The sequence below is a fragment of the Lipophrys pholis genome (assembly GCF_963383615.2).
Source record: "Lipophrys pholis genome assembly, chromosome: 13".
NCBI lineage: Eukaryota > Metazoa > Chordata > Actinopteri > Blenniiformes > Blenniidae > Lipophrys > Lipophrys pholis.
Window position 1 is genome coordinate 25,207,985 of NC_137632.1, and position 14,259 is coordinate 25,222,243.

Here is a 14,259-nt window from a genome sequence, read left to right on the forward strand (position 1 = left end):
AGAAAAGCTTTAATTGTTTGGTTCTCAACTTATGTCCGCTGATCGGGAACCTCCCGCCCCGCCCGCCCGCCACCACCCCCACCCCCCCAGCGGTACAGAAACTCTGTCTGAGATCGGATTGATCTGATTTATTAGTATTTTACATGCTGGACTGCTGATTGTGGAACTTTTTAGTTATTAGACGCTCTTTGGAGGATGACACGGATTCATGTATTTAAGTAAATGAATGTACAGGATTTCCATGTGTTCATGTAAAGCCCCCCCCCCCCCCCCCCCCCCCCCCCCACACACACACACACACACACACACCTCCCACACCCCACCCATCCCTCCCCCCAATTTCCATCCCTCCAGCTGCTCACTATGCATGTCCAAACTGTCCCTCGCCCGTCTCCGTCGCTCATGTAAGATTAAAATCTGTATTTATATATTTTATTTGATTTTTATTTGGTTCTCACAAGGAAACTCTCCAGAAGCTTTTTGTTTCTGTTAAACATCCACCCTCGTCCGGTTTGCTGATGATGATGATGTAAAGAAACCGTTTGCTCAAGAAAATAAACCGAGAACTCATTTGTCTTCTGGCTCCAGTTTTGTGGCGGGGAAACCGAGCGGAGCTCGGTGTGTGTTGTCCTCCGTCATCCGCTCACCAGAGCAACATGAACCTGGACAGACCCGAGCTGCTTCTTCTGTTTCCTCTTTTCTTGGAGCTGCACTGTGCTTCTTCTCAGGCTCTGGTTCTGGAGCTGTTCTACCACACAACACTCGGTCAAATTAGTCCCAATCGTTAGTTCTGGTTGGTGCCGAAAAAAATGACCGTTTGTGCTGCTTTTGGTTTTTTTTTCCAAGATATTAAACAATATTTTAAAGGGGTCATATTATACAAAATTCACTTTCTAACGGTTTTCCAACAGTAACAATCGTCCCCATACCTGCGCATTTGACTCTTGGGCAGCTCTGCTCTGGCACATGGCACCACGAGAGGAAGTACTTCCTCCTCTTCCCAAGATGGGCATGTGTGGGCGGAGCCAGTCCAGCTCACACAGACACAGCAGAATCTGAATGCAGCTCCTATGACCCAATATTCAAATGGAGGAAAATCAAGAAAAAGCTGGATTTACAGCAATAAACTTTGAATACGTTTTTGGACCAACGAGACCACGTGAAAGTGTTGAAAAGCTGGAAAATATGACTCCTTTTGAAGAGGTCAGTCTAAGTTCTTGCACCCCCCCAATGTCCAAATTTAACAAAAATGGTCTCCATGCCTTTGCTGAAATAAATGTACTTTTTGCTGCTTTGGTTTTTAAGATAAAACCTTAAGGACTGCCGGTGTGTTTTCCTACTTCCTGTTTTATTTTGTACTTGTCTGTCATGATAAATTTGTATCTTTAAAAAAAGAAAGAAAACAAAAAACAAAGCAGCATGAACGATTGGGACCATTTTCACGGAGTTTTGCGTGACGTTCTCCCGTCAGGGGTTATCCGAGGTGCGTGCACGCCACACGCGCTCCCAGCCCTCTGGGGATGACGTCACCGAAGAGCCGCGTATGTGTATATATAAAAGGCGGGCGGCGCGAGCCGCGGGTTCACAAACCTGTCGAGCTGCAGCCGCGGAGGTCCGTCCAGATTCTCCGTCCTCCGGGGGTGTCCGTCCAGAGTCTCTCCGTCCAGAACCAAGAAGAAGACGCAGGAAAACATGCTGTTCTGCCCGCAGCCCGAGTCCTACCACCAGCACTCCGCTGGGTTCATCAGGTAAAGCAGGAGTCTCGCGCTGCTTCCACTTGCGCGAGGCAGAAAACTCCGGTAAAATATTGTGGTTATATATTTTTTTGGTTTGTTTTGTTTTTAGTTACACATTTACAAACTCTCGTGGTGGCTAAGCATGCAATCATCCATCACAAAGAGAAAACAAAGAAACATAAATACCAGGGTGGAGGTATGAGCAGTCAAAAGGGCGTAAATGAACCAATACAGGTTAAAAATCATATTCATATTAAACATATTCATCAAAAGACATATCTTTGTATAGTTTTCTCTTTTTGGAAACACTGCTTGACATCTTGAGAGATGAAAAATAGTATAAACTCATTTTTAAAGCAGTTGAAGGAAATATGCACATTGAATCAAAGTGTAATTGTATGGAAGAGTGTTGGGCCAAATAAAGAAAAAATTCGGAGGTTAATTTTTTTTTAAATAAATCGAGAAAGAAGTCGATATTCAATGCCGAAATTTACCAAAAAAAAAAATCATCATGCACTTTGCAATAAAGTCTAAACCAGCGCATGTGACTGCTTCTATAAAGTGCATTGCAGGCAGTTTAATGAACAGGTGAAACTATACTTCAGAATAGGCCTTAGCTCATAAACACAGTGCAGTTCTCACCAGTACTATTAGGACTTTCAAGAGGTAGTGCAGCCGACCCCTGCAGGGTGGTCATAGGTTCTTTTTTATAACATGCATGATTAAACCAGGAACTCAGTGTAAAGTCAGAAATTCAGAAGAGGTAAGCAACCCTATATAGTCGGAATCATGTGATTTCACGTGGTTATTTCGACATCCAGGGGAACAAATGATGAGGGATGGACCAGAAGAGACTCATTTCTCCAGTTTGTATTTAAAAAAAAAAAAAAAAAAACGACGAATAGATAAGACTTTTTTCTCAAAGAGGATTCTTTTTTTCCTCTGTGAAAAAAAAAAATGTCAACATTGATTTGAAAATAAAAAATATCTGGACATTGATTTTTTGATTTTTCTCTGAAAGTGCATGTCGTTTTTTTTTTTTTTAACACCTCAGAATTACAATTTTTTTCCTTCAGTGGTTCTAATACTCTTCCGTAGTTGGTGAGTTCAGAGGAAAATGCATTCCACTTATTTCTGCAGAAACGAAACACTTTTTCTACCCGACAATATTTCTACCCGGTGAAGCAGTGGTTCAGCCTCCCTGTCCCCCCTGACCCCACCCCCCCCCCCGACCCCACCCCCAGAGAAGCGCTGGCTCCATTCCTGAAGAGCGAGGAAGCCCGGCTGAAGGCCCGGAGCGACGCCCAGAGCGACACCGGGACGCCCTTCCACTACAAGCTATGTGCCGCCACCTCCCCGGCCGTCAAACGGCAGGACGAGACGCTCACGTACCTGAACCAAGGTAACGACCCCGCCTGCTGCGCGTGAGGTGAGCGGGTGAAGGAGCTCATGTTGTCACGTCTCCAGTCACTCTGACATCACATGTACAGAAACACCTCGCTGACTGTGGAAGCAAAATGAACCCCTTTAATTCTTAAATTTCCCCCCAAAAAAGAGTGTGTGTTTTTTTGTTTTTTTTCCGACCAAATTAAATAAATTGTGACTATATGGACTTCCTGTCAAAATCATTCACTCAGATTTCCAGCAAAATGTTCAGGTCAAATGGACTCAGTCCTGCAGGAGCTCCCAAAGAATTTCATGTAAATAAAACAGTTTTATCCTATTTTCATTTTGCACAGCAAAGGATCTCGATGTGGAACATGTTAAAGAGCTTTAAGCCGCCAATACATGGACGATGCGTTCAGGTGCATCACGTAATTCCGTGATTTTTTTCCATCCCTTTTTAAATTTGGTGGCTGCGGCTCATATTCAGGTGCAATAGTCCGGAAATTATGGTAATTAAATCCGTCTCATACAGTCGTAAACAGCGTGAGGGCTTTGACGACACTGACGGGCGAAAATATTTGGTTTCAGACGGCAAATTATATTTTTAAAGAAACCAATGCCAATAAATATTTAATGAAAGATGGCACAAATTACTAATGTAAAATCATTAAAATGACTAAAAAACGCTGCTAAAGTGTCTAAAACTTGTACATTCTAGAATCTAGATTATCTTTAAAAAAAATTCCAAATTAAAGCATAGCATGTGGCCTCCAGGGGGCGGTAGAGAACCTCAGACTGCCGAAGTCAGCATGATATTTTCCCCGTCATAATTTTTAAGAAATAATAAAAATTAAGTTTGTCTTTTGACTTCTGCTCTGGTCCATGAAATGACTCTAGCTGTCAATCATTTGTGTGATTTGACCACAATCTGATTTCCTTCCCTGGTTCACGCTCTTTACTCCTTCCATGTTTTTTATCACGATACATTTGCTGAGCCGTGAAACAAAAGTGAACCTCTGCAGACTAAACATAAAAGCCCACCTATACTTCAAGATAAAATCCTCTAGCTGGGACAAAACAAAATGCTACTCTTATTGCAGCGGGATCCCCGCAGTTCTGAACAGTTGGGACGTTTGGGAGGTGAATGTTATTCAAGCCGTAATCAGGTAAAACTGTGTTAAAATAATGAGAAAAATCATTCCAAGGTGTAAAGTCGGTTTAAAGCTTTTATAACCTTTTATAACCATAAAAAAAACGTTCCACATCTTCATAATCTGTGAATCATTTTACTGTAGTGAATCCGGTTGGTTGACACAGGAAACGTTTACAACATGAGCTTCTCTCCGCTGGTTCTCGGTGTTAATTGTGCCTCTTTGCTCTCTAATGTTCGTCCTGCTCTTTTCTGCCTCCTGGTGAACTTTGGTAACCGCTCTGCTTCTCTGCTCTGCTGTAATTTGTTTGGAGCTAAAATACAAAAAAATAAATAAATAAAACATCTGCGATGTGTTGATCGGAAGTTAATTGCACCGGGGGAATTGGACCTGCTCCGGTCCTCGTTCGTTAATAACACCTAATGTTTTTACATCTGATCTGGTTGGAGATGTGCAACAGTTCTCTAGTGGCTGGCTTTGAAGGTTTCTAATTCGATTCTTCCTTTTCTGATTGACTGATTTTATTTTTTTTTCCTCCCAGTTTTCAATTTTAATCAGATTTTTCTTAATGTTTTAAAATGTAGGTCAGTCCTACGAAATCCGTATGCTTAACAGAAAACTAGTGGAGTATACAGATATAAGCAGCAAATATGTGAAGGTAGGTGTTAAGGAATTATGTTTGTCTTGTTTTTTTGTTTGTTTGTTTGTTTGTTTTTGTTTAGTTTCTTTTTGTTGACTCCCATGTGACCTCTTGCCTCTTTCTTCTCCTCTGCTCTCCCGGTTCGAGGCAGGTCCCTCAAACCTTCCACTTCGGGGGGCGGGGTGTCGACCTCGGAGAGCTCGGTACCATCACCCAGTCTCACCTTTACCGTTTCCCCTTTAACACACACACACACACACACACACACACACACACACACACACACACACACACACACACACACACACACACACACACACATACACACACACACACACTCATCTATCATCTTCTTCTACTTTCTTCTTCGATTTCTCTGAAGACTTCGAGCATCTTCATGTCCCAATGCTGGTTCCAGAATCACGTTTCCACTACACAGAATGTGCCGCTTCGGTTCGGTTCGGGTTTCAGTGCGTTCCCACTGCAAAAATTGTGGATGGTACTGAAAGAACCGTAACAAAGAGTTACGATTTTTTTTTTCCGGCACCTTTCTGTTCGGGTACCCAGCAACACACAACAACGGTTAAGGAGGAGCAAATTGATTGGTCAGTGATTTACGTCACTCTCGACACGCCTGCTATATTTAAATATCTCATCGGCCGTATGAATCCTCTTTTGTTGTTTACGTACTCCGCTTTGCACTCGTTGTTTTGTTAGCGTGTTTTTGGTTTAACGGGTTACCGAAGACCATGCCGATGAGATATTTATAACGGGCCAGACGGTCGGGCATCCATCCCCGCGTCGCGTCCGCTCTCCCCCGAACGGCCGGCCGGGTCGGGGCCCGCCCCCAGCTGAGACTGCTGTTGTGTAATGACGTCACATATCTGCGGCCTAGATTTGGGTCTGGGTACGCTTTGCTGTACCGTCCCGTGACATTCTGTGCGGTGGAAACGAGGCAAATGTGTCCAATGCAAATACACAGATAATGCGATGATTTGCTATGATACTAATCAGTCTCTAAACCACACTTTCACAGAACAGTACTGAAACATTCAAGCTCTTTTAAATTGTCTTTGTATCTGCCGTGTGTCAGAAATGAGACTCCACGTATGCAGACGATGGTGTCAGAAATGTTAGTGAACATACGGCTCGTCCACTGTTATTGTCAATTGACTCGCACATGTGCAGAAAAACTGCTCACTACAACCGTAGTGAACATGTGCTGTACTCGGCGTATCGGAGGTCGCAGCTAATATCTCGTTTCAGCAAGTATCCAGAAAGAGCGGTGTATTGCCAGCTCACACAGAAACAGTGAAATGTGTGAGGAAGGGTGTGGTGGATTAAATTACATTGTAATCCATTGGTTTCCATGGTGACAAATGTGGCGCTGGCGAAGGTATGCGCTCTGCTGTCTGCTCGTTCTACTTTGTTGAGAGCCCCATGTTTCAAAAAAAAAAAAAAAAAGAGTCTTGATGCAAACTACAAACTCCATACGTGCAACGTTTAGAAAGTTATTCTGGCTCTTTTAACATTCGACAGGACGAGTTCGGACTTCCACACACGACATCCCGGCTTTTCTGGGATTAGAAGTTGGATGTTTTTCTTTAACGTTTCATCAGGTGGAACTTGTTCACTTTGGGTTTTGTGGGTTTGCTGGATAAATACTGACCACAGCTCGTGTGAGGAGGTCACCCCCCCCCCCCCCCCCCCCCTCCGCCGCCTGTCTGCGTCGTCAGCCTGCCACTGCTTCGCCCTGTCATGTTAGCTGAAGCATCCTAGTAACGCGGGAACGGGGACAGCTGGCGTCCGAGCAAACACATGACGTGCTGGATCCAGAGCAATTTGACTTGTGGCGCTCGCTCATGAGTGAAACGTTCCCGCCACCGCGAGCTTTCACAGGTTGTCGGATGTCCCGGTAACGTGGATTCTTTGTACTTGGTGTGGCCTCTAAAATCCTTCTCTGAGAACACGTTTCATCATGTGGTTCCACATGCATTAGAAAGCCACGTGGACTTTGGGTAAAATGAGTATTGTGTTGTATGGAGAGAAAATAAATGGCCTTGAAGGATAATAGAATAGAAGATAAATCAAGCTGGAGGTTGTGGTGGGAACATTTCATTGTGTTTGCTAAGAGGACCTCTGTGCGCTTAAAGCTTAAATGGAAAGACCCACTAGTCTTACTAATACTGGGATTCGCTGGAAATTTTACTCGGAACCGCTGTGCAAATTTCTCAGAAATCCACCAATAGTTTTCAAGTTTATGTTCTCAACTAGTAATATCTGTGTCCCTGCCCGTTTTATGGAACAATGTTTTAAAAGGGAAAAAGACAGAATTGAAAAATAAAAATGGCTTTGTGTCGTCCTCGTCTGTACTGAGGCTGACGATCGTAGAGAATTACAGCTGGGAGGGTTTAGAACTGTTAAGTTTTATTTCTAAAGGGGTCATAATTATGCAAAATTGACTTTCTAATGTTTTTTCAACAGTAATGATTGTCGCCCCAGAAGTGGGCGGAGCCAGTCCAGCTCACACAGACACAGCAGATTCTAAATGCAGCTCCTATGATCCAATATTCAAATGGAGGAAAATCAAGGAGAAGCTGGATTTGGGACAATAAACTACGAAGACAAAATTTTTGGACCAACGAGACCATGTGAAAGTGTTGAAAAGCTGGATGATATGACCCCTTTAAATGCATGCGAGGCAACCCTTAAAAACGACTGTCAAATCCATTACCTTTCAGCTAAGTCTTCTCTTGGTGAGATTAACAGGATTAAATCCAAATAAAGTCGAGGAAAAAAGTTTCCTTTCAGAAAATGAAAACTTGGTTTACATCCATGTTTATGTGGAGAAAAGGTTACGTTACAAGTTTAAAACAAACTGCTCCATGGGGTAAAAAAAAAAAAAGGTAAAGGGAACGTGCTTAAAACAGCTTAAAGTAGCTGAAATTTAAAAACTACAAAAAAGTAAAAATCAAAACAGCTAAAATAGCTCAAAGTTTGTAATAAACTAAAAATGGTAGAAATAGTTTGAACCTTGGAGGTAAAAGAAAAAGACCACTGAAACTGCTAAAACTATTAAATCCTCTAAACAACTAAAAATGCCCCATTTTTGTTATTGTTTTTTTTTTGGGGTGGGGGGGTGGTGCTGCTTTATCAATTCATTGCTTTACTTTTTTTGCCCATTTTACCAATTTCATCTGTTTTAAGTCCCCTTTTGCTTTTTTTTTTTTTAACCCTATTTTTCCCAATTATTATTTTGTAGGATGTTTTGGCACTTTATGATATCGTTTGATTTTAAGCGACAGTTTGTAGAGAAAGATGTTTTTTTTTAATCCTGCTGACGTGTTTCGACTGCAGTCTTCTTCAGAGCAGCATCGGACGTGATGATGTGTCGATTTATTTATTTATTTATCAGCTGGCCGGTCTGTTCCTCTTTTCAGACATTAAAAGTCCATTTGTTTGTTTTTTGTCATGAGATAACAATTTGAATGAGCGGGGTCATTCAGAGCACATGTTGGGTACAAACCTCTCCCTGCAGGTCCGACAGTCTAGTTTCGCCGTACTGAACGACGGCGCCTCTCCGTTTTTCTGTCGGAAGTGTGACTTTGTTGGGAATGGAAGGAGCTGAAATGAACCGAGACTCTCCAGTCGGCTGTGACGTGCAACATGAAGAGAGCGCCTGTGGTGGCTGACCCCTGACCCCCGATCCCGCCTCTCCACAGAGCATAGTGCGTGTGGTGTTTCACGACCGTCGGCTGCAGTACATGGAGCACCAGCAGCTGGAGGGATGGAGGTGGAACCGACCCGGCGACCGAATCCTGGACATCGGTGAGCTGCGGAAAGTAGATTGTTACACCGTGTTTGTCTTTGCCTGGCCATGAGGACCAAACACGTCCTTCAGAAGCACTAAAATCAACTCAATTCGTTGTTTTATCGACTTACATAACGTGTGAATTCCTGCAGTTGTTTCCCCGGCTCCTTCGCTGGTGAAATTCCCAGTTTAATAATTCAACATGTACTATATTGCCTTTACATCATTAAGTCACAGAATAAATGTCACCTTTGCATAAATATTTTGGATGAGAAGAACTGAAAACCCAAATTGTTGTCATGATTGAAAAAACAAACAAAAACCCTTGTTGGCAGACATCCCGTTGTCCGTGGGGATAGTAGAGCCTCGATCGCACCCCCTGCACCTCAACACCATCGAGTTCCTCTGGGATCCCGTCAAGACTGCTTCCGTGTTCATCCAGGTGATAACCGACGCCCGCCACACGTCCTCGGGGAGGTTTGTGCCTTTTGTTCAACTTCCCTTTCTTGCTCTCGCTCGTCGCTCCAGGTCAACTGCATCAGCACCGAGTTCACCCCCAGGAAGCATGGCGGAGAGAAGGGGGTGCCCTTTCGGATCCAGGTGGACACGTTCACCACCAACGAACATGGCGAGTACATGGAGCATGTCCACTCGTCCAGCTGCCAGGTCAAAGTCTTTAAGGTAAGACACTTTCTCAACCGTTTCCTGCGAAAGGTCCTTTTTTCTAAAAAACAAAACAAAACTTGAGCGTCACTGTTTTTTCCCTCCGTTTTTAAGCCTAAAGGAGCTGATCGCAAACTGAAGACGGATAAAGAAAAGATGGATAAAAAGTCCCCTCAGGACAGAGAAAAGTATCAGCCGTCTCATGAGACCACCCTGCTAAAAGAGGTGAGACGTAAACCGAGACACAACACCGGGTCCTCTCTGCTCATCTCTCTCCCTGGCTTGTTTCAGTTTTTAAAAAATGCGTTGCTCCAACCAGCCAATCAGAAATCAAACCCTATATAGTGTCATCGGGGGTTTAGCCAATCACAATAAAGGTAGGCCCTCCCTTTGACCCTCCCACAATTAGGCAGCTCTGCTCTGGCACATGGCACCACGAAAGGAAGTACTTCCTCCTCTTCCCAAGATGGACATGTGTGGGTGGAGCCAGTCCAGCTCACACAGACACAGCAGATTCTGAATGCAGCTCCGATGATCCAATATTCAAATGGAGGAAAATCAAGAAAAAGCTGAATTTGGGTCAATAAACTCTGAATTCCATGTTTTTTGGCCAACGACTGAGATCTACTAAGATCCTGCAGAGAGTCGGCTATTCACATTCACTTTGCTGGTGATCGATTGACGATTTACCACCATGAACAACATCAGTGTGTTCAGATGAGGATCACGCATTAGTCCTGTTCACATGAGAACATTCTGCTCGATACTGCGTCGTTTCCTGAAGTGGGTGGATGGAGCTCTGATAATGGACTTGCTGGTGGAAGGAGTTATCAAGCGTATCCGAGCGTTTCTGCAAGTCTGAAATTGGAAAACAGACAAAAAAACCAACCTAATTCTGGGGGCTGATCCGTCACAAAGTCAAAGCTGTGATGAAACACGGGCTAAAGAAACGATTCAGAAAAGATTGTCAGCTCCGGGTCCCACATGGAGAAAAGACAAGTTTGTTTTATACCAGCACTCAGCAGAACCTGGCAGTTCAGAGCGTCTCACCCGTCTCGTCCCTCTGTGCAGTGCTCCCCGTGGCCTCATGCTCTGAATCTCAGCAGCCACAGCGGCGCCCCGTCTCCGGTCTACAACGGCTCGTCGGCGCCCTGCAGTTTCCCCGAGGGGTGAGTCTGCGTTTATCTCCATCAAAAACTACATTCACCCCCCCCCCCCCCCCCCCCCCCCCCCCCCCCCGAACCACCGTCGCCATTTTCCATTCTGATTCTGAAATATTGAGAAGGTGTGAACGATTTAGGAAATTATTCAAATTAAGTTTCAGAATTTTGAACGAGGATGTTTCACACAACAACAATATTAGTAGTGATAATATTTAAGACAAATTGTGTAAATTTAAATGATTACAGTATTATTACTTCTGAAAACTCAACGGATAATCTGATCTCTTTCTCCTTTTTTAACTCTTTATTTTCAACATTTTATAGAACACATACAACATAGCAGAGTTCCACATGTATTCATAGTAAAGTAAATTAAATGTCCACAGTTGTTCCGTCTCAGGGAGGCAGCCTCCTCTTGAAACTGATTCCTCACAGCTCTGCGTAGTGAATCTGAATGTTTTCTCTCTTTCAGTACTGAGAACATTATCCGTCTGTTGCCTTGTCTCTAATATTTGGTTTACTATAGTTTTCTCTGGTTTTTATGTCGGTGCTTCTCCAGGAACTGCTCTCCAAACCAGCAGGGGGAGCTGTTCGTGGCCAGCTGCTCCGATGTGAGTACCTGAGCTGCGTGAACGTCTCTGTTCCCTTCAGGTGATTTGTTCTGGAGTCGGTTGTACTTCACTCTTCTTTCTTCTTCTTCTTCTTCTTCTTCTTCTCCTCTTCGTGTTCGACCCGTAGCACCTCCTGCCCTCCTGCTCGCCGCAGGACACTCAGCAGTGGCTGCACCGCCACAGGTTCTCGCCGTACTCCAGGCTCTTCTCCAGCTTCTCAGGTAAGGACCCGTGGATCCCTGCATCAGAGGATCTGGCTGGAGATCAGCTGCAGACTCTCTGCTGTCGTTGCAGGGGCAGATCTAATGAGGATGAGCAGGGAGGACCTGATCCAGATCTGCGGTCCGGCAGACGGCATTCGCCTCTTCAACACCATGAAGGGAAGGTAAGATGCAGGAGGTTTTTTTTCTTGTTCTGGCTTTAAAATACAGCAGTAATGGAGTTTTTTTTGTGGTACCTTAGCAGCTTTCTGCAAGCATACAGTGCCACCTAGTGGTCCCAGACAGTATGTACCAGGATATTTTGATGAATGCATGAACATCTAAACAACAGCAAAAAATAACTGCGTTGTAGTAGTAGTTTTTTAGTCATAGTTTAATCAGTTAACCAAATACACAATGCAACAAAAAAAACATTTTGTCAATGTGACAACATCCTTCTTATAATTTGTGATCGAAGGTTTTAGAAGTTGTTTTCCTAACCCTGAACATAATACAAGTAAAGCTTCTACAATTAAAGAAACAAAACAAAACGATTAATTCTCAAATCTGAATCCATAAACTAAAACCGTTTACAGAAACACATCTATTTTTTTATTTTTATTCTTGCCTTACGTGTGGTTTTTAACTAAAAATCCAACAGTTTCAGTAATTTCCCACTAATTTTCTTTTCACCTTGAACGTAGTTTAGTTTAAACATGCTTTTACTGCTCTTCATAGATTAATGCTCGTTGTAAAGGACTCGTGCCACAGTGTGTCCTGTGTTTATCTTGTCCAGAGTTAACTGGAACGCTACAACTCTGCTCTGACTTCACAGGTATATTCAGCCCCGTCTCACCATCTATGTGTGTCAGCAGCAGGCCAGGGATCAACTTCCCCTCAAACCTGGAGCGGCGGACAGTGAGTGTGCTTGTTTTATCAGAGATATTATTTAGATTAATAATAATCTGTGGGTTGTTAGAGAGGTGACCTGTCCACTGTGACGTTCAGCTGCGTTCTCTGTCCCTGCAGTCTACCAGGCCGTGTACCTGGAGGAGCTGACTCTGCTGGACCTGTCGGAAAAGATAGCCAAGATGTACAGCATCACCCCGCAGCAGATTATACACATCTACAGGCAGAAATCCTCGGGGATCTACGTCTTAGTCTGTGATGAGGTACGCTGGCGCCTCCTGCTGGTGGAATGATTGCAGGCCCTGGGTGCAGACTTGAGCTGCCAAACGTCTCTCAACTCACATGACCACGTCCGATTGACCTGATCTCACGCGTCAACTTTTCATGTTTAAAAAGTTCTGACATCAGTAACGTTTCAAACATTTGAGACACGGAAACACCAGCAAGCCCCGAGTATGCTGTAGTTCACATTTCCGGCCACTAGTGGGTGCTGTGTTTTTTGTTTTTCTTGCAACACACGCATACAGAACGGCAATGAAACGTTGAAGCTCCTTCAGACTCTTTCTTCTTTGTATCGCCACACCGGGAGCATCTGCTGTTTGTAGGAAAGTTGCCGGCGTCCTGTATGTTCGTGTTTTTCCCAGTTGCAGCGCAACTAATTGCAGACAGGAGCTTGATGAAGATGTCTTCATTAGATTCGGTCTGCTGAAGCAGGGAGACGTCTGTATGCAGACGACGGCGTAGTGAACATTCGTAAAAGAACAAGAAGCACAAGCATCAGTCTGCAGTTTGCTGTTGTTGTTGTTCTTCCCACACAAAACTGGAAAAAGTTGCACTGCGGAAGTCTTTTTTTGAAAAGGTTCAGTTTGTGTGTCGTGTGAATGGAGCCTCATCTACTCTGAGAAACCCGTCCTGCACGTTTTCAACGTCTGGACACTCCAGCTTTCAGCTTTAGTCCGTTGAAGCTTCACTTGATATGTTTTTTTTCCTGACGCATGCAGCCATGTGATGGTCCGTTTCTGTTGAAATGACTCGTTCCAGATGGTGCAGAACTTCAGAGAGGAAGCCAGCTTCGTCATCAGCACCGTAAGAGGTAACACGGTTCCCGTCTGATCAGAACCAAGGACGCGTGGCTCTCTTGAACCTCTTTGTTCTTCCTTCAACAGATGAAAACACCGACGGCTTCCACATCGTGTTGAAATGACCAGCAGGATCTTGTCACCAGTGAAATTGTACATATTGTAAATGAGCCGCCCTTCCTCTCAATAATATGACTTCTGATTTACTCTTCGTCCTTCCTGTTTCTCCTCGTTTTGTATTTTTGTGTCTTTGCTCATATTTAATATGACTTGTAATGAGTAATTGAGGTTTTCTGCTTCATGTTTTTTTCCCTTAATGTGAACTTGCCAGGTAATTATCTTGATAATAAAACAAAGTGGGGAAAGAAAGACACATCAGCCTGCTGTTATAATATTCTGATGTTTGCCTTCACAAGCTTGAAACTATTGCTGGACGAAGACGACCAGATCTGCTAAAAAAAAAAAGGAACAATTTTCAGCATCGTAGTGATATTTTGGTAAATCAGAGAATCTGCAGCCTCATGTACGACAGCTCCAAGGGGAAAAACAATGCGAGAAAAAAATGAGCCTGATGGATGTGTAGAACTTTGTACAGGTTGCATGCTGCCATTTTTATAATGTTTCACAATTAGCAGAATAACTGATCCAGTCACTGAAGAGAAATATTTAAGCATTAGAAATGTACTTGAAAGTTTTTTTTCTACATGTATACCAATAACGTTTAAGGAACTAAAAGTTGATTTTAAAAAAAAAAATGTATTTACTTTGAAAATTTGAAATGCAGTCTCATAATAAAGATGCTCTGAAATAATGCTATTTCAGACTTTATTTAAAATGTACTTTCAATCGACTGTACATTCACACGAGCCATTGAATGTGATGTTAAACAGGCAATGGCTCGAGAATCTGG

At 43.5% G+C, this 14,259-nt stretch overlaps 1 protein-coding gene across 1 annotated transcript; it reads left to right on the top strand.

The window, feature by feature from the left end:
* Positions 1 to 1,692: 1,692 nt before the first annotated feature.
* On the top strand, positions 1,693 to 13,583 carry tfcp2l1 (transcription factor CP2-like 1; the record flags this gene model as incomplete). The annotated part of the gene is made up of 15 exons (XM_080479089.1): positions 1,693 to 1,748; positions 2,981 to 3,138; positions 4,858 to 4,931; positions 8,636 to 8,741; positions 9,060 to 9,166; positions 9,253 to 9,405; positions 9,502 to 9,612; positions 10,459 to 10,556; positions 11,110 to 11,161; positions 11,289 to 11,382; positions 11,456 to 11,546; positions 12,197 to 12,279; positions 12,391 to 12,533; positions 13,312 to 13,363; positions 13,437 to 13,583. The coding sequence occupies 15 exons, from the start codon at positions 1,693 to 1,695 to the stop codon at positions 13,472 to 13,474; spliced, it is 1,416 nt and encodes a 471-aa protein (XP_080335215.1). The 3' UTR covers positions 13,475 to 13,583.
* Between the last annotated feature and the right edge of the window lie 676 nt (positions 13,584 to 14,259).